The following is a 23,445-nucleotide window of genomic DNA, read 5'->3' as shown; positions in this document are numbered from 1 at the left end:
ATGCCAAAAATTATGCTAATAAGTAATAATAAAATCTTAAGATTAAAAATCGTCAAGGTGGTTAGTGAACACTATGTTGTAATGTCTATACTTTGTGTTTTGACATAGAAAGATATAAATTTTTATGTGAAAATTAGCTTAAATTATATTCCAAGGGCAGACAGCTGTCATCAGAAATATACTTTCTAGGACTGGACAATCAACACTTAATGCATGATTTACACATACAGAAAATTTTACATATGCAGTAAATATACACAGACACATAGAGCATATGTATGTGTAAACATAACATACCACAAATAATAATAGCATTATCTGTAGTGTATAATATGTATTAAATGCACACAGATGCACGTATACAGGGGCAGTTCCTGATGGTTTATTTTCCTAAGAAGAGAGGGGAGAAAGTTTCATTTTGAATTTTGACCAAAGAAACTATGGTTTCTGAGTCAATAAAAATGGGACAAAATCCTTTTAATTTCTTCCACTCATGAGAGAGAGGGAGAAATCTAAGTATTCCAAAAAGAATATTAAAATAGGATTAAATACAGTACCTTGAAATGACTAGGAAAAATGTAATCTCACATGTCTGTTCCCTGACAGTGTTAAAGATAACATATAGTGAATTTTGCCTTTTCCAACAGGTTTCCTAAGACAAATTCAAAGGTCAGAGACTCGTCCTAAGCCTCTTTTTAACTTCATCCTATAGGGTTAGGGTAAGAAATGCCATCTTGGCTCAGCAATCATCTTTCCTTTTCCTACAGGACCAGGTATAAACAATACCATCACAAAAAAATAATTTGTGGGACTTATCTTTTGGATAAAAGTCATTTTAAAAAATGAAAGATTTCTAGGATGCTGGTATGGCTCAGTTGATTAAGCATCTGACTCAACTTCCGCTCAGATCATAATCCAGGGTTGTGAGATCGAGCCCCGTACTACCTCCTCACTCAGTGGGGAGTCTGCTTGAGATTCTCTCTCTCTCCCTCTGACCCTGCTCTCTCTCTCTAATTAATTAATTAATTAATTAAAATAAAAGATTTCAGACTCTTGAGTTTATCACCACAGACCCACAGATATTTAATATCCTAAGTGGTCATAAAAGATGAAAGGCATGAAATATATATTACTTTAATATAGAAACAAACTTAAATATAGCAGCTGTGTTAATTAAAGTTCCACATGCTAAACAATGCAAAAAGTGATACCTTAGTAAAAAGTGAGGTAAACCATAAATATACACATAAAAATAAATCACTACAAAGAAAAACAAAAGAAAGGAAGTTTAAAGCTAGGAAAATTTTCAAAAAATAAATAAAACTAAGAAAATATATATAAGGGACTGTCTAAAACAGTCCCTTATATATATGTGTGTATACACATATACATATACATTTAAAGTAAAATGGTATTTATTCAATACCACAGGAGAGAGTGCTGAGTGCTGCTGTTTCCAACTCACTCATGACAAGAAAATGTGGTTAAACTTGTGCTAGGAATATATTAGGAGAAATACAGCAGTTACCAGAAGTTTAGAGACTTTCTGGGAATCAGAATTACTTAATTGGAGTAATTTGGTATTAAACAAACCTCAAGGCTTATTTGGGAAGCTAAAGGGAAAAATCATCAATTATGAATTTGTTTTACTGTAAAATCCTAGTTACTTTTGTGGTTGGAAGAAGAGAAAGAGAAAGAATTTTCACTACAGACTATCTTCCAGAATTCAAAATTTTGTCTGTATATTGACATAATAAGAGTCTCTGGTAGATTTATTTCAACCGTAATGTGGAGCCTTATTTGCCTTTTAATTTAAAAAAACCCCTCAAACTTGGTATTACACAACAGACATGGTTTATGAGTTTCAATCAGGTCTTAGTTAAATCTCTTCTCTTCAGTGAAACATCAGGTTAATGACTACTGCTTGCCTGATTCCTCAGGTCTAACAGACTTTTACCTACTGTGATCCTATTACATTGAGATAATTTTGAGGCTTCCCCATTTTCTCCCTACAGCACTCATTTACAAGGACTATATCTCCCAAGATGCAATGCTGGACACTCCCCTCCCAGGATCATACAAAAATGTCCTACACAGTTGTTTTCTGGGAATTTGTTTTTAACTGGATGCACAGGTATAAATGACTGGGGGGTACAATGAGGCTGTGTGTGTGTGTGTGTGTGTGTGTGTGTGTGTGCACGCAGCTTGAAAGAAATGGGGAGCCAACAGATTGTTTTCTTAAAAACATTGCTTTTCAATAAGGGAACAGTTTTCTAATTTTCAGATAGCCATAGACCTTAGGTTTTTAAATAAGTGTGCAGAGGAAGTAGAGTATACATAATTTTTAAAAAGTCATGTTTCAGCCTGCATGTTTGTTCTGCTCCCAGTGATATAGCAGAGGTAGGCCAACAACTTTTTATTTTTAATCGAGTTCCATTGACTTGGCAAAGTACATGGAATTTGGTGCTCCTGGTAGCAGGATGACCTTGACTCTCAACCCTAATTTCAAGGCCATTTTAAGCTTTCATCTTTTCATTTTGTTTACATCTTCTAACCTTCACTGCCCTGGAAAACTGTACTTAGCAGGGATGTTAGAAATATTTGAAAATTGAAATTCTAATCTTTTTTTGTCTATTGTGGTTCTCAACATACGGTCCCTGGACCAAGCAGAAGCAGCATCCCTTGCGAACTGGTTAGAAATGTACATTCTTGGGCCCTACACCAGACCTGCCCACTTAAACACTCCAGGGGTGGGACCCAGCAATCTGTGTTTTTAAGCCCTTCGTGCTATCATTTTAGATCTGAAATTAGTCATACTCAACTTCCCCTGTTACTTTAGAATCTCTGGAGGGGAACTTAAAAAGAAAACCAGACAAGTTAAGTCAGAACATCTGGGAGTGCAGACTGGGCTTTAGCATTTTAAAAATGCTGAGGTAAATGTACAGATCATTCCAAAGGGAAGCCAAGAGGGGACAGCCACTCACAAACCCTGCAAACTGTAGGAAATGAAAATCATTAATTCATAAAATGTCTTTTTAGAGTTTCAAGGAACCTGAGACCGGACCTCACTTTAGAAAGGAAGAGACTAAGTTCCTAGGTGAGATGCATTTCTACCATATCATGAAGCCATGTGTTTATTAATGTTGAATACTAGCACCGAGTCTTGTCCTTTTTTGTGTTCCTAAAGGCACTAACGCAGTGTTTATATTGGGAGTGTTTACACTTAAGCATTGACTGGCTGAGTACATGGAAACTCTCCATGAAAAGACAGTTATTTACATTCTTTGCATACAGGAGATACATGGTTTTGCTGAAAATATTCCACTCCTCCATGCATAGAATCTATGGGGTTAGAAGAAATATCAGTGTCTAAGGCTTTGATAACCTCCACAAGCAGAAATGTTCACGGCTCCTCTCTTCACAGTGGAAGTGTTTTCTGGGCATGAGAGGCAGCTCCGGGAACCAAATGCTGGCTGGTAACTGCCCAGGGGACACGATTCACAAGTCTCAAGTCCGTTTGATGAGTAGGTGCCTTGCTTGCACTGAGCTGAAAAGAAAAATGTACTATGGTTAAGAATAATGACATTAAGCTATACAAAACTAACACTGGCTGGGAGAGGGTTTTCTGCATTTTAATTAATCTAGGAGACAAAGAACTCTAAGCATAAAGATTGTATTTTAGACTGCTGCCTGCTTCTCAGTCCTCATAAATTTTAGACTGATTTCCAGTCACTTTCATTATTACAAAACTTCGCTACTACGAAAGTGTCGATAAATGGTTTCTGAGTGAAGTTAGAAATTTCACCTCAGAAAGGTATTGTCACAAGAACAAGTTGTATGCAGGGGAACTTGTATGAGTTCTCAGCTTGCACTCAGTTCTCTGGAGTAATGGAAACAACACCTTAAGTTGGGTGAGAGCCGCATTAATTAACTATAAGGCACCTTCGTCGCTCTACAAATTGGACTTCTTCTGTCCTCCTCCTACAGACCCCATCGGAGGGCTGGCGGAGTAAAAAGTAAAAGTGGTCTTAGCATGAGGCCCAGGGAGATAAGCAACTTTCTAAGATTCATAGCAATGGTTCTGTGGGAGAGCAGGACGAGGGCCAGAATCCTCAACCCCCAGGGCACTACTTTCCTTTTGCCCTTGTTCTCCAAATGATGCTCAATGTTAGCATTTTTGGTTACTTCTACTAATCAGCTAGCAAGGCTCTCAAGTTTGTAACTGTCATTAAGCAATCACATCTACATTTGTAACAGCAAGGGGCATAGTTCTGAAATTCCCTCTTTTAGGTGTATCTCTTTTTTTAAAGTTTGTTAGTTTATTTATTAAAGTCATCTTTATACCCAACATGGGGCTCAAACTCATGACCCCAAGATGAAAAGTCCATGCTCTCGTGATGGAGACAGCCAGGTGCCCCTCAGGTATATCTTATTGTAACTTTAATCATGAAAGGAAACGTTTCTATCAGAAATGTTTATTGAGAATGATAATCAAATGTTTTGAAAGTATTGAGTATTTTAGTAGCAAAAATACATGCATGTGTACCTATAGTTATTAATTTCCAAATAAATGGAGAGTTGATCTCATTGTTATCAAATACTATTCTCACAAAAAAAAATTATTAAAGCAAACTCATGGTTGCTAAGTGTTATGAAAGTACTTTCCACCAATTAATTTGAGAGTTGATTAAAAAAAAACTACATTACTTGATAAATGCAGATTAGAATTGAGGTGCCTGAGTGGTGCAGTCAGTTAAGCATCTGACTCTTGATTTCTGCTCAGGTCATGAAATCAGGGTTGTGGGGTCAAACCTCAGGTCAGACTCCATGATCAGCATCTCCCTTTGGCCCTCCCACTTCTGTGTGATTTCTTTCTCTCTCTCTCTCAAATAAATCATTAAACAAATATTTTTTTAAAATGTGGGATTATGGACATTGGGGAGGGTATGTGCTTTGGTGAGTGCTGTGAAGTGTGTAAACCTGGTGATTCACAGACCTGTACCCCTGGGGATAAAAATATATGTTTATAAAAAATAAAAAAAATGTGGGTTAGAATTATTGGCAGTGGAGTTTGACTTAGTGCAACAGAATGTGCCAAGGTTGGCGGGAGGGAGATAGACTTCTTTAATGTGAGGAAAACACTGAGATAATAATTTAAAACTAAAAGAAAAAAATCAATCAATGAACTTGCTTATAGTGATACTCTTATTTCATCCTGTTTGCCATTTAGACTTCATAAGTGAAGACAAAATTCAGGTTTCTTGTCAAAATGTGCACTAGATCATTACCTTTGCATTCCAAGATGCTTCTTGAATGGAGATACTCGGTGTAAGTCCCAGCTGGACAGAGTTTGCACTCAAGCTGCCCTTCTTCATCTTGATAGAATCCAAGCAAGCAGCTTTCACAGACAGAATGCTCCAGAGAATAATAAGTTCCCAAAGGGCAATTGACTGAAAAGAAAACAGAAAACACTGAAACCAGTAAACTATAGAAACAGAACACATTTAATTTCCTTCTTCCTAAAGACATGAAAATAATAAAGCCTGCTTCCAAGTACTACTGTTTCTGTGTTAAGTCTTACTGTCAGAGGTTTCCTCATAAGATAAACCTTCCAGAAATGTATTCCTAGAAACAAACAATAAGATTCTTTTTAAGAAAATGCAAATCCTTATTGACCGAGATTAGGGCTTGTGTGATAGGAGCTTTAAAGCATGGATGAAACCAGATCGTCCTGGGAAATACACAGCTAACAAAGAAAAAAGGCTGCTGTAGGGAAGGAATAAAACAATGAACATAGATTAATTTGAGGCTTCAAGATAGGAAAAACAGTTTCTTAGTGATTCCTCTGAATAGTTCCCGTATGAAACTGATTGCTTGTCTATTACAGCCTCATTTCTAGAAACAAAACCAGCCGAACGTTCTGGGTCTGAACCAGGAGAGTTAAGTAGAGCCTTGTCTCTGCTTATAGGAATTACTGTCCACTGAAGGCAAGTCTGAGACATCCTGAGACCCAGGGCTTCTGAGGAAACAGGTAGGGCCTTCCTTCCTTAGAGATTTGGTCTACTACTTGGCAGGCTTGAAGTGACTCAGGATTTCTGAGACCAAAGTGGAATGTTAAACCCACAGAAAGGATGTGAGCAAAGTTAGTGTTGGTATAGAGAGGGTACTTGAAATCAGCACGTATGATTCTGATGATAAAGTATGTAAAACTTACGTGGAAACTTACTAAAAATTCAGATGCCAAGGCCCTGCCCCCCAAAGTATCGGATGTATTAGTTCTGGGCTGGGGCCTGAATCAGGATGCATTTTGGTAAGCCCTTCAGGGGATGCTGACACAGGTGGTCTGAAGGTCAGACAGAGAAACAGGGAACACTGACCAAGATGATTCCTAATTTTTACTTACAACATAGGGAGGAAACAAGTCACCCAAATGAGCTCTAGGAATAGCAAGAAGTACTGTTGAAGAAGGTTTTCCAAGCAAGGGGGGAGATCCCACACCTCCAGAGGGACACCAGACTCACACCATTTGGTTCAGTTGAGCGTAGTTTGGTTAGAGGAGTCTCCCGTATCTATAAACCATGACTTATTTGGGAAACAGGCTGGAATTGATCCAGATTGTGGCAGTCTGGGTTAAACAGTAAGGGGCTGTGGGTGAGGAGAATGAGGAGTGGCTGCTTACTGGCTAACGGGGATCTCCTCTGGAGGTGGTGAGAAGGTTTTGGCAGTGGTGATGGTTTGGTGGTGGTTGAACAGCATCATGAATGTGCTAAATGCCATTGAATGCTACACCTTAAAGTGGGTGATGTTATACCATGTGAACTGGGCACTGGCTACTAAGCTGGAAATCTTAGCTACCCCACCTACTGTCTTAATGGGTAAGACTTCCTGAGTAAGCTCCTCGCCGATCTGGCTTCAGTTCTGCCATCTGTACAATGGGCTTAGTAGTAATAGCACTTCACAGAGTTGCTAAACAGAATTAAACAAGAGAGGGGCTCAGCCTGCCTATGGAAGTGGTCAAAAAGGATCAGTCTTTATCACTGGAGATGCTGCTGAAAGTTGTGAGCTCTAAAGTGCTAGAAATAAAACCAAGATCTGAGTCCCTTACCTGAAATAGTTTTCTTGTCCTGAACAATGGTGGTTACTTAGATTCCTGAGACAAAATAATAAGAACAACCACACGACATTCGCACAATGTTTCATTTCAATACCCTAGTATAGTTGTAAGGCGGCTCTACTCATCTCATTTGACCCACTTATGAGCCAGATAATTTTTTTTTTTTTCAGGGAAAAGTCTTACCACACATACGCCCTCTCAGCACCGAGCCTGGTCTGCAGAAAAGGAAAGCCTTTTCTGTCTCTAATGAATTGCTGTCGGCTACCAGAATTTCAGATGAAAGCTGGAAGGAATACATGGGTTCCTGACTGAGGGTCCTTTCCAGTTGATTTGTAATGGTTTCCAAAGTCTTAATGAGTCGTTGCTGATTTTCCAGCTCGAGGGTATCATTTCTTTCATCGGGCAATGGCACACTAGCTGAGATAAAAACAAGATGAAATAAAACATAACACACACAACATGGTGTTTCAGAAAACCATTCGTAGTTAGTGTCTTGTATTTTTTTTAACCAAAAAGAATTGGCATATTAAAAATCTTCCAGGAAAAATAAACTGACACTCAACCACTACTTATTGAGCAACTAGTATAGGGGTAATACTAAGAACAATGCAATTTGTTTTAATCCTGTCATGTGCTGGATCTACGTCACCTTTTTGTGAAGTTCTTCCTTACAGCATGTATAACTTTCTGTAAATTCTTGCTTTTTAAAAACATGCCTTAGTGTGTCATGCCAAGATGAGTACAAAGCAGGATGTCTGTTGCTGCGAGAATCATAAAATACATCTGGGATATTAAATTGCAAAAAATGACAAAACTTGGGTGATTGCGTTCTCCCTCATTTTCAGTTCCAGGACTCTTTCCTAAGAATGATGATAAATAGTAAATTTGCAAAATAGGTCTCCCACCAAGAACGTCACATGATATTTTTTTTTTTTCAAACAGTCTCTCCTTACCTGTGATGTTAAAAACTAACTTAATTTTGTGGTTCGATAATGGGGCACTTCTTCTAATTCGTGAAGATCTGGCTTTGCCGACACCTGTGGGTGTTTCTTGCACAGAGTCCAAGAAGTCATCGTAAGAGTAATCCAGCCTGTTAGCTGCGCCCCAACCACCAGGTCCTGGATAGTTGGGGCAGAGAAACAAGATTCTACAGTTGCCTCGTTATCGGCATTTAGGTCTGAATCTTAAGCCACAAGTCAAATCGCCCCCTATTTCTTCAATTGCCCATAATGTTCTATATACAGGGATTCATCTAGAATCTCATATTTCTCATCTACAATCTTATATTGTAATTTTTACGCACTTCATTTTAGATTTAGACTACCAATGAATCGCACAAGAAGAAAGACAAGTCCCTTTGGAGCTACCTAGGCATTTAAGCCGTTCCTCCCTTAGAGTTAAGTGTTAATTACCTTAGCTTTAGAGGTAAATTAAGATGTAGATGTGGAATTTTCAGAATTTTAATCAATTCCTATTTCCCTTCAGGGTTTGCCCCATTCTTTTTTTTTTTTTTTTAAATTGTAATATCAGCTTTATAAACAATGCAAATGAATAGGTTTTCTTTTGTGAAGTTTATTCAGGATACTGCATCATATTTTTTTTAATTTATTTATTTTTAGCATAACAGTATCATTATTTTTTCACCACACCCAGTGCTCCATGCAATCCGTGCCCTCTATAATACCCACCACCTGGTACCCCGACCTCCCACCCACCCCCACTTCAAACCCCTCAGATTTTTTTCAGAGTCCATAGTCTCTCATGGTTCACCTCCCCTTCCAATTTTAAAGGTAGAGGGGCAGGGGTGCCTGATGGTGCAGTCAGTTAAGCAATGGATTCTTGGGTTTCAGCTCAGGTTGTAATCTCAGGGTCATGGGATGGATCCCCATATCGGGCTCCATGCTCAGCACGGAGTCTGCTTTAGATGCCCCTGTGCCATTGTGACCACCCACATAGATTCAGTTGGTAGCTTCTGGACGTAGGGTGTGAGGGTGTACAATTCCAGTCAAGTTACTTTCCTCTTTCTGAACCTCAGTTTCTTCATTTAAAAATTGAGGTCATTCTTCTCACCTCACAGGTTTGGGGGATAATTGAGACAATTATCTAGCTCAGTGTTTGACTCGTTCTAAAACCTCATTAAATGATACTAATATTGGTCTGGGCATATTGTTCTTGCATGATTATGTGCTTTAAATATCAAATTATATTTATACAGGCCTCTTGACCTATGTAAGCAGTTTAAGATTTTTAAATTAAATTTAAATTGGGTTTTAAAGAAAATAAGCTCTTAAAATTTTTTTGTCTAATTTATGTTTTTTGGCTATTAAAATTACCTAGAATAAATATTTTTGTTTTTCACGCAAACATCCTTCCCACAAGTGTTATGTTGCCATTATAGAAAAACAGATGAGCCAAGACAAAAAAATTTTTTTGATTGCCTACAATTCCACCATATAGAAATAATGCCTATAACATTTTAGTCAAGATTTTCTTCTATGAATGTATAAACACACACATATATGTTTATGCATACAGATACATGAATCGCTGGAACAGAAATAACCATACCATACCTTTAACAAATAATTATACTACGTGTATATTACTTAGTAATCTTTCCCTAATTTTCTCAATGATATATTATGACATTTCTCAAAATATTCTCTTCTATGACTATACCACAAACTAACCAGGTTTCTATTTTCAGACTTTTGGGTTATTTCAAAATTTGAGAACACTCTTGTGCAGAGAGGATTTCATAAAATGTAAGGCACCATCAATGAGAAGATATATTCCAATTTCAGAGATGTCCAAATGAAAAATGTACACCTTAGAATTTATGAAATATAGGGCATCTTTGCACACTGATGTGATTTTTATCTTGAGAAATATTCTTAGAATTAGATTTCTGGGTTTCACTATTTTTAATCTTTTGATACATATTGCCGACTGTCCTCCAATTTCTCCCCTGTATACAATATAGGAGTATTATTTTCTTTCCTTATACCCTTGCCAATTTTGGGTATTATGATTCTTATTTGAATGTGTTAATCTGACATGTCGAAAAGGGCATCTCATTTTAGTTTTAACTGGAATTACATGACTATTATGAGGTCAAAGCATTTTAATATATTTATTGACCCTTTGTTTTTCATACATTATGGCTTGCCAAGGTGTTGTTTGAAATGTTACACTAATCTTGTGACTCTCTACTGTAAAGGCATTCAAGGAGGAAAGCTTATCTCTTGGGATCAAATGTACTATGTGTCCACATAGGATTCTAGCAAACCGCCATTTTGATCCTTATTAGATGACAAATATCACCCATCTCAAAGCCTTATGATGCCAGCTGACTCCCTCTAAGTGCATTCTTAGACCCAAACTTCAACAGTTTGGGAGGGGAAACCTGTGTCATGTGTGACAGAAGAGCCATTGTTATTCTAGACATACTCCTGCCAACTCTGTTGCCACTGCCACCTCATGTTTTCCTATATAACACTTTAATGTCCAAAATTTTCACTGAGAAGTTTTATATAATAGTTAAAAATGGGAAAAAACCCAAAGGCTACCAGTAGGAAATTGTTTACATAAATTATGTCAAATTGATTAATTAAATAATATGTGGCCATTGAAACTGAAATATAATGTTTAGTGACAGAAAAATGTCCTCAATATAATGTTAACTAAAAACTCAAGTTTACAAAGTAGTATGGGCACATATACATAATGTGTATAGTTATATGTATATATGTTAATATACATAGGAATACATATATAAGTATATTAACAGAATTATTTATGGGATTGTGGGTTATCTTGATTTCATTCTCTGGGTTTCAACATTTTTCAAATTTCTGCAATAAACATATATGCAAAAATATTTTTAAAATTTAAAAGTTATAAAGCAAATGTCAACATCACTCTAAATGCTAAGTCACTACAAATATTACACATATGATTAGTGTCAGGAAGAAAAAGGTGGTCTGCTGTAATGTCAACTAATATCGTCTCTCAGATAACCTTCCAAGGACTTTATGTGTACTTGTACTTATTCATTTAATCCTGAGAATGGTCCTATGAGTTCAATACATATACAACAACATATACATACACACATATATATACACAAACTTGCTCAAGACCACATAGCTAATAGTAGTAGAGGAAGAATTTGGATGTAAGAAGTTGGTCTTAGAGTATATGTGCTTAACTATGATACTATTTTGTTATCACTATTATTATTATTATCATTATTTTTTTGAGAGGGAAAGGGAAAAGGAGAGGGGGAGAGGGAGAGAGACCCTTAAGCAGGCTCCATGCCCAACATGGAGCCCAGCACAAGGCTCAATCTCACAAGCCTGAGATCATAACCCAAGCTGAAATCAAGGGTCAGACACTTAACTGACTGAGCCACCCAGAGCCTCCATCACTATTATTTTTTAAAACATTATTCTGGAAGTGTTATACAGTTTTATAATAATGCAATAAAAATGACAAATATAATTACTAGAAAGGTTGATGATGTTATTAATGAAAGACCCAAGGGTGACTATGAAATCTTCCAGAAATATTAAGGCAGTAAGCTAAATGGCCAGCTACACCAGCAAACAAATCATATACCATAGTTAGAAATAACTTTAATAAAAACGCTGAAAGATAATATGAAGAAAACATGAAAATTCAATTAGAAGGTATATCAGACTTGAACAGATTGAGTCTTAATATATTCTGTGTGAGAAATCTGAGTATTTTACACGTGTAGCTATTTTAAAATAATGGCTTAATTGTAATTTAAATTGAATGCCATATAAAATGGCTTTAGTACTATTCTAAGATATCATATAAATATTAAAATTTCACAACACAATGTGACTTATTTTTCTTAGTTTTTATCATCTCAAGAGTTTTAGTTTTAAAAAAAGTTAATTTTTCTAGATTGCCCCACTCTTCTGGACTTAAAAATCATTTTGCAGATCAATCTCAACACTGCATAAATTAATTACCAATTGCAAAGCCATTTTCATAGTCATAATTGTATTCGAGGCAATATTTTTTGGTCAGGTCCTCTAATCTGCAGTCAATGTCCTCAGCATCACTACAAAATGATGGGACCTGCAAATAAAAAATAGAAGAGTATGAAATGTAAATTCCACGTCTGTGTGCTCTGGATAAGCCCTTTATTCTGTTGGTCTTCCATTTCCCTCTACAGGAGGGAGGAGAGGAACAGAGCTCTTCCTGCTTCTGGACAGACCCTGCCCCTCGCCCAGGCCCTCCCCTGCAGTCTCTAGTACGTGTGGACCACCAGGATTAGTTTCAGGCCTTTTTTCTCTGTGCATGTCTCTGATCCCCAGAAGTCCAGCACCCCTGGCATATCTCTTATCTCTAAATGTTCACCCCATATGGCTCTTTAGATCTCTTTTCTCTGATTCTATCTCCCACCCATCTCTCAGTCCTCAGAACTTTCATCTGCCTTCTGGATCTCGGGCATCAGCAAATCTCCTATTATTATTTTTTTTTCACCTCTCTTCATGGTTCCTTCATCTTTGTTCTCAATGACACCTCACCTTTCAGTTTTCTCAAACCATGGATGTGGTGGTGGGGGAAGTGTCCTCCTCACTCTTCCCTGCTATTTCCAGATCACACTCCCATGCCCCTCCTTAGGGCCTCACAGTCCTGAAGCTTGCTGCATAGTAGATGGCCCCTCTGTGCTGCAGCCACCTACAGCCTTTCCCTATTCTGCATCACCCCCTCATTCCAAGAATATCCAGTAACTGTTGCTATTATCATTCTTGGTGATTTTTATATCCATCTGGTGAATCTCCCAACACCTTGGCTTCTCACTTCCTTTTCCCCCTCTACTCTAGTCTTCCAGCCTTACTTTCTTCAGTGCGGTCATGGTCAAACCCTCAGATCCCATCATTACCCATAACTGCACCCTCTCTTACACCTGGAAGTCTTTGACTTCTTCAAATTTATAATCCATGGACCCTACCACCTCTTCGCTGTCTCTCATCCAATGTCTCCACCGCCTTGTTCATCCGTCTTAGACTCTATGGCTCATCACCGGGAATCCCTCCTTCACACGCACCCATCTCCACCGCTTATCTGTAGAAGCCATCACCCTAGTTAAGCTAATTGCTCTGCTTTCTTTACACGTGCATCCACATGGTTAATTACAGCTTGAGAGAAAACACAATCCTGCTTCCTGCCAATCCTACCACCTTTCTTTAGCACATTCATTTGCATTTTCCTAGAAAATTATTTTATACCATCAACTCCCTTTCCAAACCCTCACAACTCCTCCCCCCATCCTTACTCTCTCAGCTGATCACTCCGCATCTTTTTTTCTGTGAGAAAACAGAAGTCAGAAAAGATCTTTTGACACACTTCTACCCCTGCGTGTACCCACTCGTGTATCTGTGTCCCTGCGTACACTGCCTCCTTGGCTCCCCTCTTTCTCTCACACCGGACGTCAACCCTACTACCACTGAATCTACTCTTAGCATCTATCCAAAATCCAAGCTGCCTACTCTGTTAGGGATACAAATATGTATATAACACATTTTCTCCGAGATGTTCAGCACAAATTAAATACACCGTTTTTGCTTTCCTATAAACAGTGAAAAAGTCCTAAACAAAAATGCATGAAAAAGAAAGTCCTTTCAATGTTCAATTATCTCTCATAAAATAAATACAGTCTACAATGGCATTTTTGTCATACTTTAAATAACAAAGCAGACATTTTCAAACCACATGGATCCCACGCTTCTCTGGCTTTCTGACTCAGAATGTTTTTAAAAACTCAAAAATGTTTTAATAAAGATTCATTTATAATTCGTTCCAGAAGTCCAAAACCTATAAGCAATCCTAACTATTAGGAGCAAGTTTGGATTACAGAGAGGCGGGAAATCATTAGGACACGAAATTCCAGTGACAGGTTACCCTGAGGAGCTATAAAAAGCTCAAGAGCATCCTTTAAAATTCAACAAATACTGCGGACATACCATTTTCCCCAGGGTAGTCTCAAATGCTTCAGAAAACTTCTTCAGCAGATCTGTATCATCACAGCGAGTTGCTTTGTATAGCATCTCAAAGGATTTGAACCCATGATTTGCAAAACGTTTTACTGGAAAATGTTAGAGAAAACAGCTTCAGTTGGTTAAGTGTTTTCAACACAAATATTTAATTGTCTTTGTAATAACTGTAACTTAGGACTTTGGTTCTAAAATGATTTGTGGGCTGGCTATAAAAACAAGAGATGACAGTTAAGACAATTTCCTAGGCATTAATTGATCACAATAAACCATGAATCAGCCAAGCGGCACCATACCCAGTTACCCCGTGATGAGGTTTGCTTTGATATATTATTCTTTAGTTTACAACCACATTAAGAAAATGAACATTTAACGGAAAAAGAGATTTAAAAATTTTTAAATTATATTTTTGGGAATTTCTGAAAAATCCTGTCTGGGTCAAAGGTATCTTTTATATCTATATAATTTTGTATCATGTATATTTCTATTATTTTTTTAACCAAAATACATTAAAAATTTTCTAACTATGATGGATAATCATAATCCTTGAAAGTGTAATTCCCACAGAGAATTCCCCCTTAGATCAGAGACTTGCATGGTTAGACACAGCAAGCTGTCCCATAATATTCTGAGACAATGATTCCTAGTAGCATCAGGATGAAAATCCTACTGTCTAAATCTGTGATGGAGGTGAGTGATATTGCAGAACTTTTAATTACTACCCAAATTTGTGGGAAAAAGTAGCTCAAGTAATTGGGCTTTATTCTCTTTTCAGGACACTGGCATTTAAACTCCAACTATAGTAATGAATCAAGGATCCATTCCAAAGAGTATTTATTTACACTAGACAAAGACACCGGCTATTTTTATAATTATACATATATTTAAGATTATGGAATAGTTCTAAATATAAATCAGACCTGCAAAGATTGTGACTGATCTTTCTCTATCATATATAATAGATCTTACTTTAATTAAATATAAGCTCTTCTACAGACTATGAGACTATAAGTTCAAGTTTATAGATCAAGCACAACATGCTGACATTTCTATTTCTGGCAAATAACAAAGATTGGGCCAAGATGGGTTTGCCTTAAACAGAATCTTGTCCTGTACCAATCAATAATGAGACTCTGATGGGCTAACTTTCTAAATCAAGGGCTGAGCATTTCTCTTATTCACAAACATTTCAAGTTCACGATACCATTATTTTTTTCAAGTAAGCTCTATGCCCAGTATGGGGCTCAAACTCATGACCCCAAGATCAAGAGTTGCATGCTTGCTCTACTAACTGAGTCAGCCAGGTGCCCTTCATAGCACCATTTTTCATTCATCAAACCCAATCCCCGTAGTAAGGAGGTTTTCCTCTTAAATACCCCGAAACATACACACACCCAAACACACATACACACACACATGAAAGGAGTCCAAAAAGAAATTAAAACTTACTAGCACAGTCTGGCCACTCAGTGGAATATGGTGGCTTCCAAATTCCATCTTCGTAAGCACAGTAATACTTCTCAGTAGACCCTTCTGTGAAATCATAGCCCTCCGAGCAACTTAATGTGCAGTTAACTCCAGCACTATCTTGAGTACATATAAAATCCCCATTTACAGGTGTAAATGGAACTTCACAGGGAGAAGCTGCATTAAAAAAAAATTGTACTATTTCTACACAGTGGTTTAAACAATATGAATTAAATTCTATGAGTCTAAGCTGAATTTTGGAAAAGGACTCCTCCTGTCCATCAGCATTCCTAGAAGAACTTTTGCCATAAACCCTTAGTATGAGAACATGACCACATATGCCTCTTGGTTCCTAGGCAGGCACAGTTGAAAAGCTGTGCCTGTGTGTGACTAGAGGCTGTGTATATTTTATAAATGCTAAGCTACTTCTGACTTGGAGTTGTTATTCGTGGCCTTCCCATAGTGAAAGTGAAAACTAGATAGCATTATGTAGTAAGTACATTTGCAGAGTCTGTCTCCTCAGCTATTCAAAACAGAATTATGACAGCAACGTTTTGTACTTTCAGTGAAAATGTTAATGAAATGTTAAAGACCACCCTTGAAGAAAATATTTCTATGTATCATGAAGTGAGGCAATGACAATAGGAAATGCAAATAAGATCCGTCTGTATTCTAACCTTATGAATCTATAGCACACGGTCCATTTTCTCTCACTAAATACAGCAATTACATATAGCGAATGGCGACTAGCTTTCTGGAGGTTTTTTTTTTAAGATTTTATTTATTTCACACAGAGAGATCACAAGTAGGCAGAGAGGCAGGCAGAGAGAGAGGGGTAAGTAGGCCCCCCGTCGAGCAGAGAGCCCAATGCAGGGCTCGATCCCAGGACCCTGAGACCATGACCTGAGCCAAAGGCAGAGGCTCAACCCACTGAGCCACCCAGGCGCCCCATGAAAAGAATACCTTTTATGACAATGTGGATGTCACAGCTTCTGTTATTGCCCGAGGGGTCAGTGGCTGTATATCGCACTACAGTCTCCCCGTGAGGGAAAAGGTCTCCGGGTGAATGGCTCCTGGTGATGAGCAACACGGCCCCTAGAGAGGAAAGAAGAGGAAAGACGGGACCCAGGCTGGGAGTGACTGGTCTGCGGTCACTTCATCAGTTCCCGTATTTGAATTTTTACTTTCTCTTTATACAAACCACCTAAGCATTCAATTTATGTTGATTTGGTTACTAGTAGAAAAATAAAAGGTGCAATGTTTATACTGTAACACAGAAACATTAGATTCAAAAACCTCATCGGAGTAAGGCATTCTTGCTAAATAAATGGTTTTCCCTGAGTAGATCAGTCTACTGGGATACTGGAAAAATTTTTAAATTCTTTCTTTAAATTCAATTTAGGTAACACATTATTAGTTTCAGGGGTAGAATTTAGTGATTCGTCAGCTGTATATGACACCTGGTGCTTGTGACACCAGCGCCCTCCTTAGTGCTCGTCACCCGTTTATCCCTCCCCCCACTCACCAATATTGGGAATTTAACTAAGAAATTTGTTTAATGTGCATTTTAATTGTCGCTTACTGGGTTTTAGTAAGACCTTTAACATGAACTTCAAATGTGTTTCCTCACTTTTTTTCTACTTTCCTACGAACCTTTCTGACTTCAGGGGACAAATCTTGGAGAAATGAAGAGGACTACAGAGAAGTGTATGAACAACATTACTGAAGTGCACAGTTCATGCCTTCAGGACGATGTAAACATGGAGAACTTATCAGAAATCCTCAAGTACAACAACTAGTATAGGTTTAATAAATGTGCATTATGAAGGGAAATGAAGGGAAATCCCAGGGGCAGGTAAGATGAGTAATATTAAATTATATATAATTATCCTAGCATTAAAACACATTACCTTATATGATTATTCATTCCACTTAAACAAGGAGTAATTTGCTTTTCATTTCTTTTAACCTTTTTAAAAGCTTTTAAAAATGAAATACAATACAGTGTTAACCACGCTGACCACAAAATCTCGGCGTCCGCACCTGAGTTGTCTGAGAACTGAGGCTCATCCCACACCGCAGGGTACTCCTTCTCTGAGACCTGCATCGGAGGTGGGGATCTGCACCAGTCTATGCTAGGTGGTTCTACATCTAAAAAAACAGGAGAGCAGAGAAAGAAGTTACAACTGGTATTCAAAAGTGACGCAGTGGGCACAAGAGAACTGACGTCTACTTGTGCTAGCAGAGAACCTTGACCTTGTTCGCTGGCCCTGGAGCCCCCTTTGACAATGAGATTTGTGGTAACCCTGGTCTCCAGGCAAAAGAAAGACTTGACTCTTGTTATTTATTTGGTCCTCTGCCTGCTGAAGAAGAAATACTAGGGTCCTAAAATCACTCTGAGCATGGCCGTGTACAAGGCAATTCTGGGGGTATCTGGGTGACTCTGTTGGTTGAGCGTCTGGCTCTTGGTTTTGGCTCAGGTCATGATCACTGGGTTGTCAGATCAAGCCCTTAATAGGGCTCCACACTCAGCATGGAGTCTGCTTGACATTCTCTCTCCCGATCGCTCACTATCTCTGCCCTCCCCCCGCCAATAAATAAATAAATCTTTAAAACAAAAGTTTTTTTTTGTTTGTTTTGTTTTTTAAGGCAATTGTGGATGTGGTGGGCATGCCACCCAGAGTAGTGAAGCCAATGGACCAGGAAATGAAGAGAACCTTCCCAGAAAAGCAGAAGGAGTGAGATGACCAAATCTCAGGACAGGCTAATTTAAGGGACTCATCTGAGGTCATTACGCTAAAAAACTGCAACCATGGGCATTAAGACCAGGGTATTTCTACCGGTGATAGATAAGAACATATACTCGGAAATTAAATGAGCTGTATCTGTGAGAATATGTAGATTTCTGTTTTATGCTAAGTCTTTTCTCTTTTCCTGCTTGTCATTTCATTAGTGCAGTGCCTACTGATTTTCTAGACTGTAAACGCTGCCGACCCATGACGAAGTCTCTCTTGCAGTTAGGTTTTCACTGCAGAGCATGGCAGTGAAAAAGTTGCTAAATAAAGAAAAATGTGAAGAAATGCTCATTGGAGGTCTGTGCACTTGAAGGGTGCCGAATCGAGTCAATTCAGAGTTGAACTGACAAATCCCACAGTGTTTACAGTTTTCCCAAAAGAAATTACAAACAGGTATTTCCAAGATTTTCTTAAACTTATCTGATCCTAGGTAAACATTTTATTTTTTCAAGGATTTTATTTACTTATTTTTCAGGGAGAGAGAGAGGGAGAGAGCACAAGCAGGGGAAGCAGCAGTCAGAAGGAGATGTGGGCTCCCCGCTGAGCAAGGGGCCTGATGTGGGACTCCATCCTAGGACCTGGGATCCTGATCTGAGCTGAAGGCAGATGTTGAACCGACTGAGTCACCCAGGTGTCCCTAGACAAACATTATAAAGTTGCATTGCAGGCATAAGAGAGCAGGAAGACTCAGTTAATTACTGTCAAAAGGACAGGAGGTACTAGTGGAGGCACTGTCTCCAAAGGGGAAAGAAAGCCTGTTTCAAAGCAAGTGAGGCCGCATTCCTGGAATGCTAAGCAAAAGCATTCCTGCTTCCTTTCATTTATCAGTAAGAGACCCACACCCTGTCATCCGAGGAAACAAGCAAATACAGGCTTTGGAAAATTTTCTGTCTTTTTCTGTCTGTCTCTCTGCCCCCTCTCTCCTTGTCTCCATTTCTCTCACCTTCCCCTGCTTCCTCTTCTTCCCCATTTCATCTCTCTCTCATAATTTGAAAATCCGGTGTCTAGCTAGACACTTGAGTACACGTTTCACATTTCATCGTGCTGACTCTTCATTGTGAAAAATTAAAACTTGGCAAATGCTTGAACCACAGTTCCATGTCTAAAATCGCAGTATCACAGAAAACAAATCCAGCGTATTTTTCATATGACTGGTCAAGTTCATGTTTAAAACAACACTGAACAAGCAATAAAAAAAAAAAAACACCACCAAGCACTATGAAATGAATGAGGCTGATTTTTACTTGGATCTCTTTTTATCGACTTTTACCCAAACCTATAATTTCTAAGATAAGGAGACAGTCTGATCTGCATTAGTTATTTTAAGAAGTTATGCAAAATTCTTGAAATATTATGAATTAAATGTGTTGAATTTTTAAACAAGCATATTAAAAAACATGAGATGAATATAGGAGATGTCCATATGTTTCCTAGAGCTTAATGTGTGTCAGGCACCAGCTCAAGTGGTTTATGAATTTTAAGTAATTAAAAACCTCATAATAACCCTATGATATAATATATTTATTCATTCTATTTTTGGATAAGGAATCAGAGGCACAGAGAAACTACTGGTCACACTGCCTTTAAGTGGGTGAGCAGACTCAGAATGGGCTCCAAGTCTGTGCTCTTGACCACTACAGACTGCTACGTGTCCTGTCTTTCCATGCATTACATCTTGGTGATGGGTGTCTGCTGTCCACTGTATATCTGCTTGATTGACTGAAAACACAAAGACGAAACTGCAAATCAGTGCATGTCCCCACCCCCCAAAAAGGACTGACCTACAGCAGTGGTTGTAGGGATGAAGAGGCTGGGACAGATTTCAGAGACAACAAGTAGATCAAACCAGCAGAGCTTGATAACTCATAGAATGTTGGTGACGGAAGGAAAGGAGTCAAGGATGACTTCCAGATTTCTGGAGGTAGGTGTTTGGCTGGGCCCCTTTCTGAGCTGAGAAACATTCTAGGTCTGGGTGAGTCTGAAATGCCTCTAGGACGTCTACAGGGAAAGCTCAGTAGGCAGTTCTATACATTCGTTTGAACTTCTGAAAAGAGATTGAGATAGAAATCTGATGGCAGTCAGTTAACAGAATCAGTAGGAAAACTACAGAAAGAGAAAGAGAAGAGGACTAGGCTGGAACACTGGAGATGAGTCACCGTTGAAAGCTGGCCTGAGGAAGAGAAGCCAGTAGGAAAGAGAGAACAAGGAGAAATGAGAACAATGGGTTGGCGAATCAAGAAAAGACTGGTGTCGGATAAGCTAGGGAAGGAGACGGTTTTAGTAAGGAGAGTGTGGTTAAAAATGTAAAATCTAGGGGTGCCTGGGTGGCTCAGTCGGTTAAGCATCTGCCTTCAGCTCAGGTCATGATCTCAGGGTCCTGGGATGGAGCCCCGCATCGGGCTTCCTGCTCAGTGGGAAGCCTGCTTCTCCCTCTCCCTGTGACCCTCTCCCTGCTCATGCTCTCACTCATACACACTCTCTCTCAAATAAATAAAAGAAAAATCTTTAAAAAAAAAATGTTTAATCTAAGGAAAGATTGTGTGAAATGAGAACTAGAAAGTGTGTAGTAGGAGTAACTCTAGAGACCATTGGGTACCCTGATGACAGCAGTTTATGAGTGGAGGGGACAAGAGCCAGACATATTGAGTGACTTTGAGAATAATACATGGCCCTTGAAACAAAACAAATGACAACACCTGGGAACTTTTCAAAAGGCCCGTATTGGAAGAAATCAGAGAGAGCTAGGGATATGTAAAGGGTATGTAGGTTTCAAAGAGGGAGTGGCTTGAGTAGGTTTCAAGGCCCATAGGAAGAATCAGTAGGAGGGAACTGCCAAAGATAAAGGAGCAGCAAAGCCCTTCAGATTATTCTCACGAACCCACCCAAATAATTTCAGCGCTTACCAATAACCTTGACATGGAAAGTGCAGCTGGCTTGGTTGCCGGAGAGGTCAACTGCTGAATATGTGATGGCAACATCTCCAATTGGGAAAAGGTAAGGTGGGGTGAAAGCTGGATGAACATGGATTGATACCTTTTAGAGATAAATAAATATTTTGAAAGTTAAAGTTAACAGCAATGATACATTTTTTAACTTACATATTATTAGGAAAAGTGAAATTTAAACAATGATACAGTATTTCATACATATAGCAAATAGAAAAAAAAATTGGGCACAGCCCTTTGGTGTCTTTCTTTCCAACTATTATTCTATTTATACAGTTTATATAGCTGGCATATGTAAGAAATGCTATCCCTCGTTTTTTAAAATATAGTATCTTAAAACATTCTTTACGCTGTTACATAGTCTTTAGAACTTAAGAAGACTCTTAAATGTCTCCAAAATTTTCTATTGAATATGTAGATGCTAATTTAAAAAAATCTATTGAAGGACATTAAAACTGATCCCAAATTTTCCTATAAAAAACTGGGATGAACAGTTTTGTACAGGTAATTCTAAAATTTTTAAATTATGTCTCTATAACACATTTCTAGGACATAATTACTAGCCTCAAAGTCACTAACAATTTATTAATAGATAATACAAAATTTCTTTCCCAAAACATGGTAAAAATTTGCATTCCCATTTGTCAGTATCTGACAGTGTCACTGCTAAAGTTCCCACTCTAAGTTCTCTGCCCTGTATTAAATACCATTACTTCTTGGTTAACTCAAAAATATGACACCAGGTCACTGTTTTAGTTCACAATTTCTTAATGCCTCTGACTAAGACTACATTCTCATATGTTTGCAAGATATAGATATATTCTTTCCTTTTTGAATTACACATTTGCCTTCTTAGGCTGTTTGAAAATTATATGATAGAAATACATTTATATTAATGTGTTAGGTAATGAATATTCTAACCTTTGACAAGTCTGAAGCATTTTTCTCAAATTTGCTATTTATCTTTTAATTTGGGTATTTTTAAAAATAAAAATTTAAAGATACTTTTACAGTCAAATGTGTTTGTCTTTTCTATTTTACTTTTAAAAATATTTCAACACACGGGGGAACATCTAGTGTGAACTCTCATTAGACCCTGAAATATGGTGCTGTATTCCTCTTAGTGCTTGTTGATTATGATGAAGGCAACAATAATGCGTGTTTTCACAGGCCTCTTAATGTAAAGTAGAAACCACACATGATAGACATCACCTACAGTACATTTAGTCCTAGAAGTCACACTTGTGCTGTTATTTATTTTTTTAATTATGTTCAGTTAGCCAGCAGAGAGCACATCATTAGTTTCTGATGTAGTGGTCAACGATTCATCAGTTACTCACAACACCCAGTGCTCATCACAATCCAGTGCCCTCCTTAATAACCATCACCTGGACATGTGCACTTCAAAAATTCAGATTTAAATGTTACCTTGTCTTCAGTTACCTAAAGAAAAATATCATGTGATTTCATTTAACACAGAATCTAAGAAAACAAAAAATCACATCCCTGGATACAGAGAACAGGTGGTGGCTGTCAGAGGAAGGGATGGGGGAGGGGGTATGAAGTGGGATAAGGGGGGTCACAAGTTACGAACTTCCATTTATAAAATAAAAAAATCTTGGAAATGTAATGTGCAGCATGGTGACTATAGTTATTTTTTTTTAAAGTTACCTTGATTCTAAGTATATTCAGCACAATGATTACAACAGTGTTTGTGTGTGTGCTGTGACCTCCCCTCATAGCAATATAGCCTGGCTGGCACAAATTATACATGTTTACACACAGTTGTGAAAACAATATACCATAAAAGCATCTTTGTGGATGTGAATACTAACAGTGTTAAGTCCTAAATGAATTCCTTTTTTAACATGTAATGGATAATTATCTCAAGCTATATACAATACTGAAATGCTGTATTCTGTGTTAGAGAATGCTGAATTAAGAACTGATCTCTCCTTCACGTTGGCCAATATACAATCATTTAGGGCTCATATTTTAAAAGATACATTCATAAAGAGGAATTCATATTGTTTCCACATCTTTTTGTTTTCTTAAAAGTTCAGCAGAGCCTAGGTAAGGGGCAAAGAATT

At 38.0% G+C, this 23,445-nt stretch overlaps 1 protein-coding gene across 3 annotated transcripts in view; it reads right to left on the bottom strand.

Moving 5' to 3' along the window:
* Positions 1-23,445, bottom strand: part of SVEP1 (sushi, von Willebrand factor type A, EGF and pentraxin domain containing 1) — a 178,849-nt gene that overhangs the window by 83,249 nt on the left and 72,155 nt on the right. For all 3 annotated transcript variants that reach the window (XM_059411091.1, XM_059411092.1, XM_059411093.1), the window contains exons 9-18: positions 21,314-21,443; positions 17,659-17,766; positions 16,579-16,710; positions 15,598-15,792; positions 14,119-14,240; positions 12,118-12,226; positions 8,068-8,232; positions 7,298-7,531; positions 5,289-5,450; positions 3,386-3,547 (exon numbers count right to left, since the gene is read on the bottom strand). In XM_059411091.1, coding sequence (XP_059267074.1) covers positions 3,386-3,547; positions 5,289-5,450; positions 7,298-7,531; positions 8,068-8,232; positions 12,118-12,226; positions 14,119-14,240; positions 15,598-15,792; positions 16,579-16,710; positions 17,659-17,766; positions 21,314-21,443 — 1,519 coding nt within the window. The remainder of the gene's footprint in view (positions 1-3,385; positions 3,548-5,288; positions 5,451-7,297; positions 7,532-8,067; positions 8,233-12,117; positions 12,227-14,118; positions 14,241-15,597; positions 15,793-16,578; positions 16,711-17,658; positions 17,767-21,313; positions 21,444-23,445) is intronic.

The sequence above is a fragment of the Mustela nigripes genome, chromosome 9 (assembly GCF_022355385.1).
Source record: "Mustela nigripes isolate SB6536 chromosome 9, MUSNIG.SB6536, whole genome shotgun sequence".
Lineage (NCBI taxonomy): Eukaryota > Metazoa > Chordata > Mammalia > Carnivora > Mustelidae > Mustela > Mustela nigripes.
Note: the sequence above shows the minus strand (reverse complement) of the source record. Positions and strands in the feature narration are given on the sequence as shown.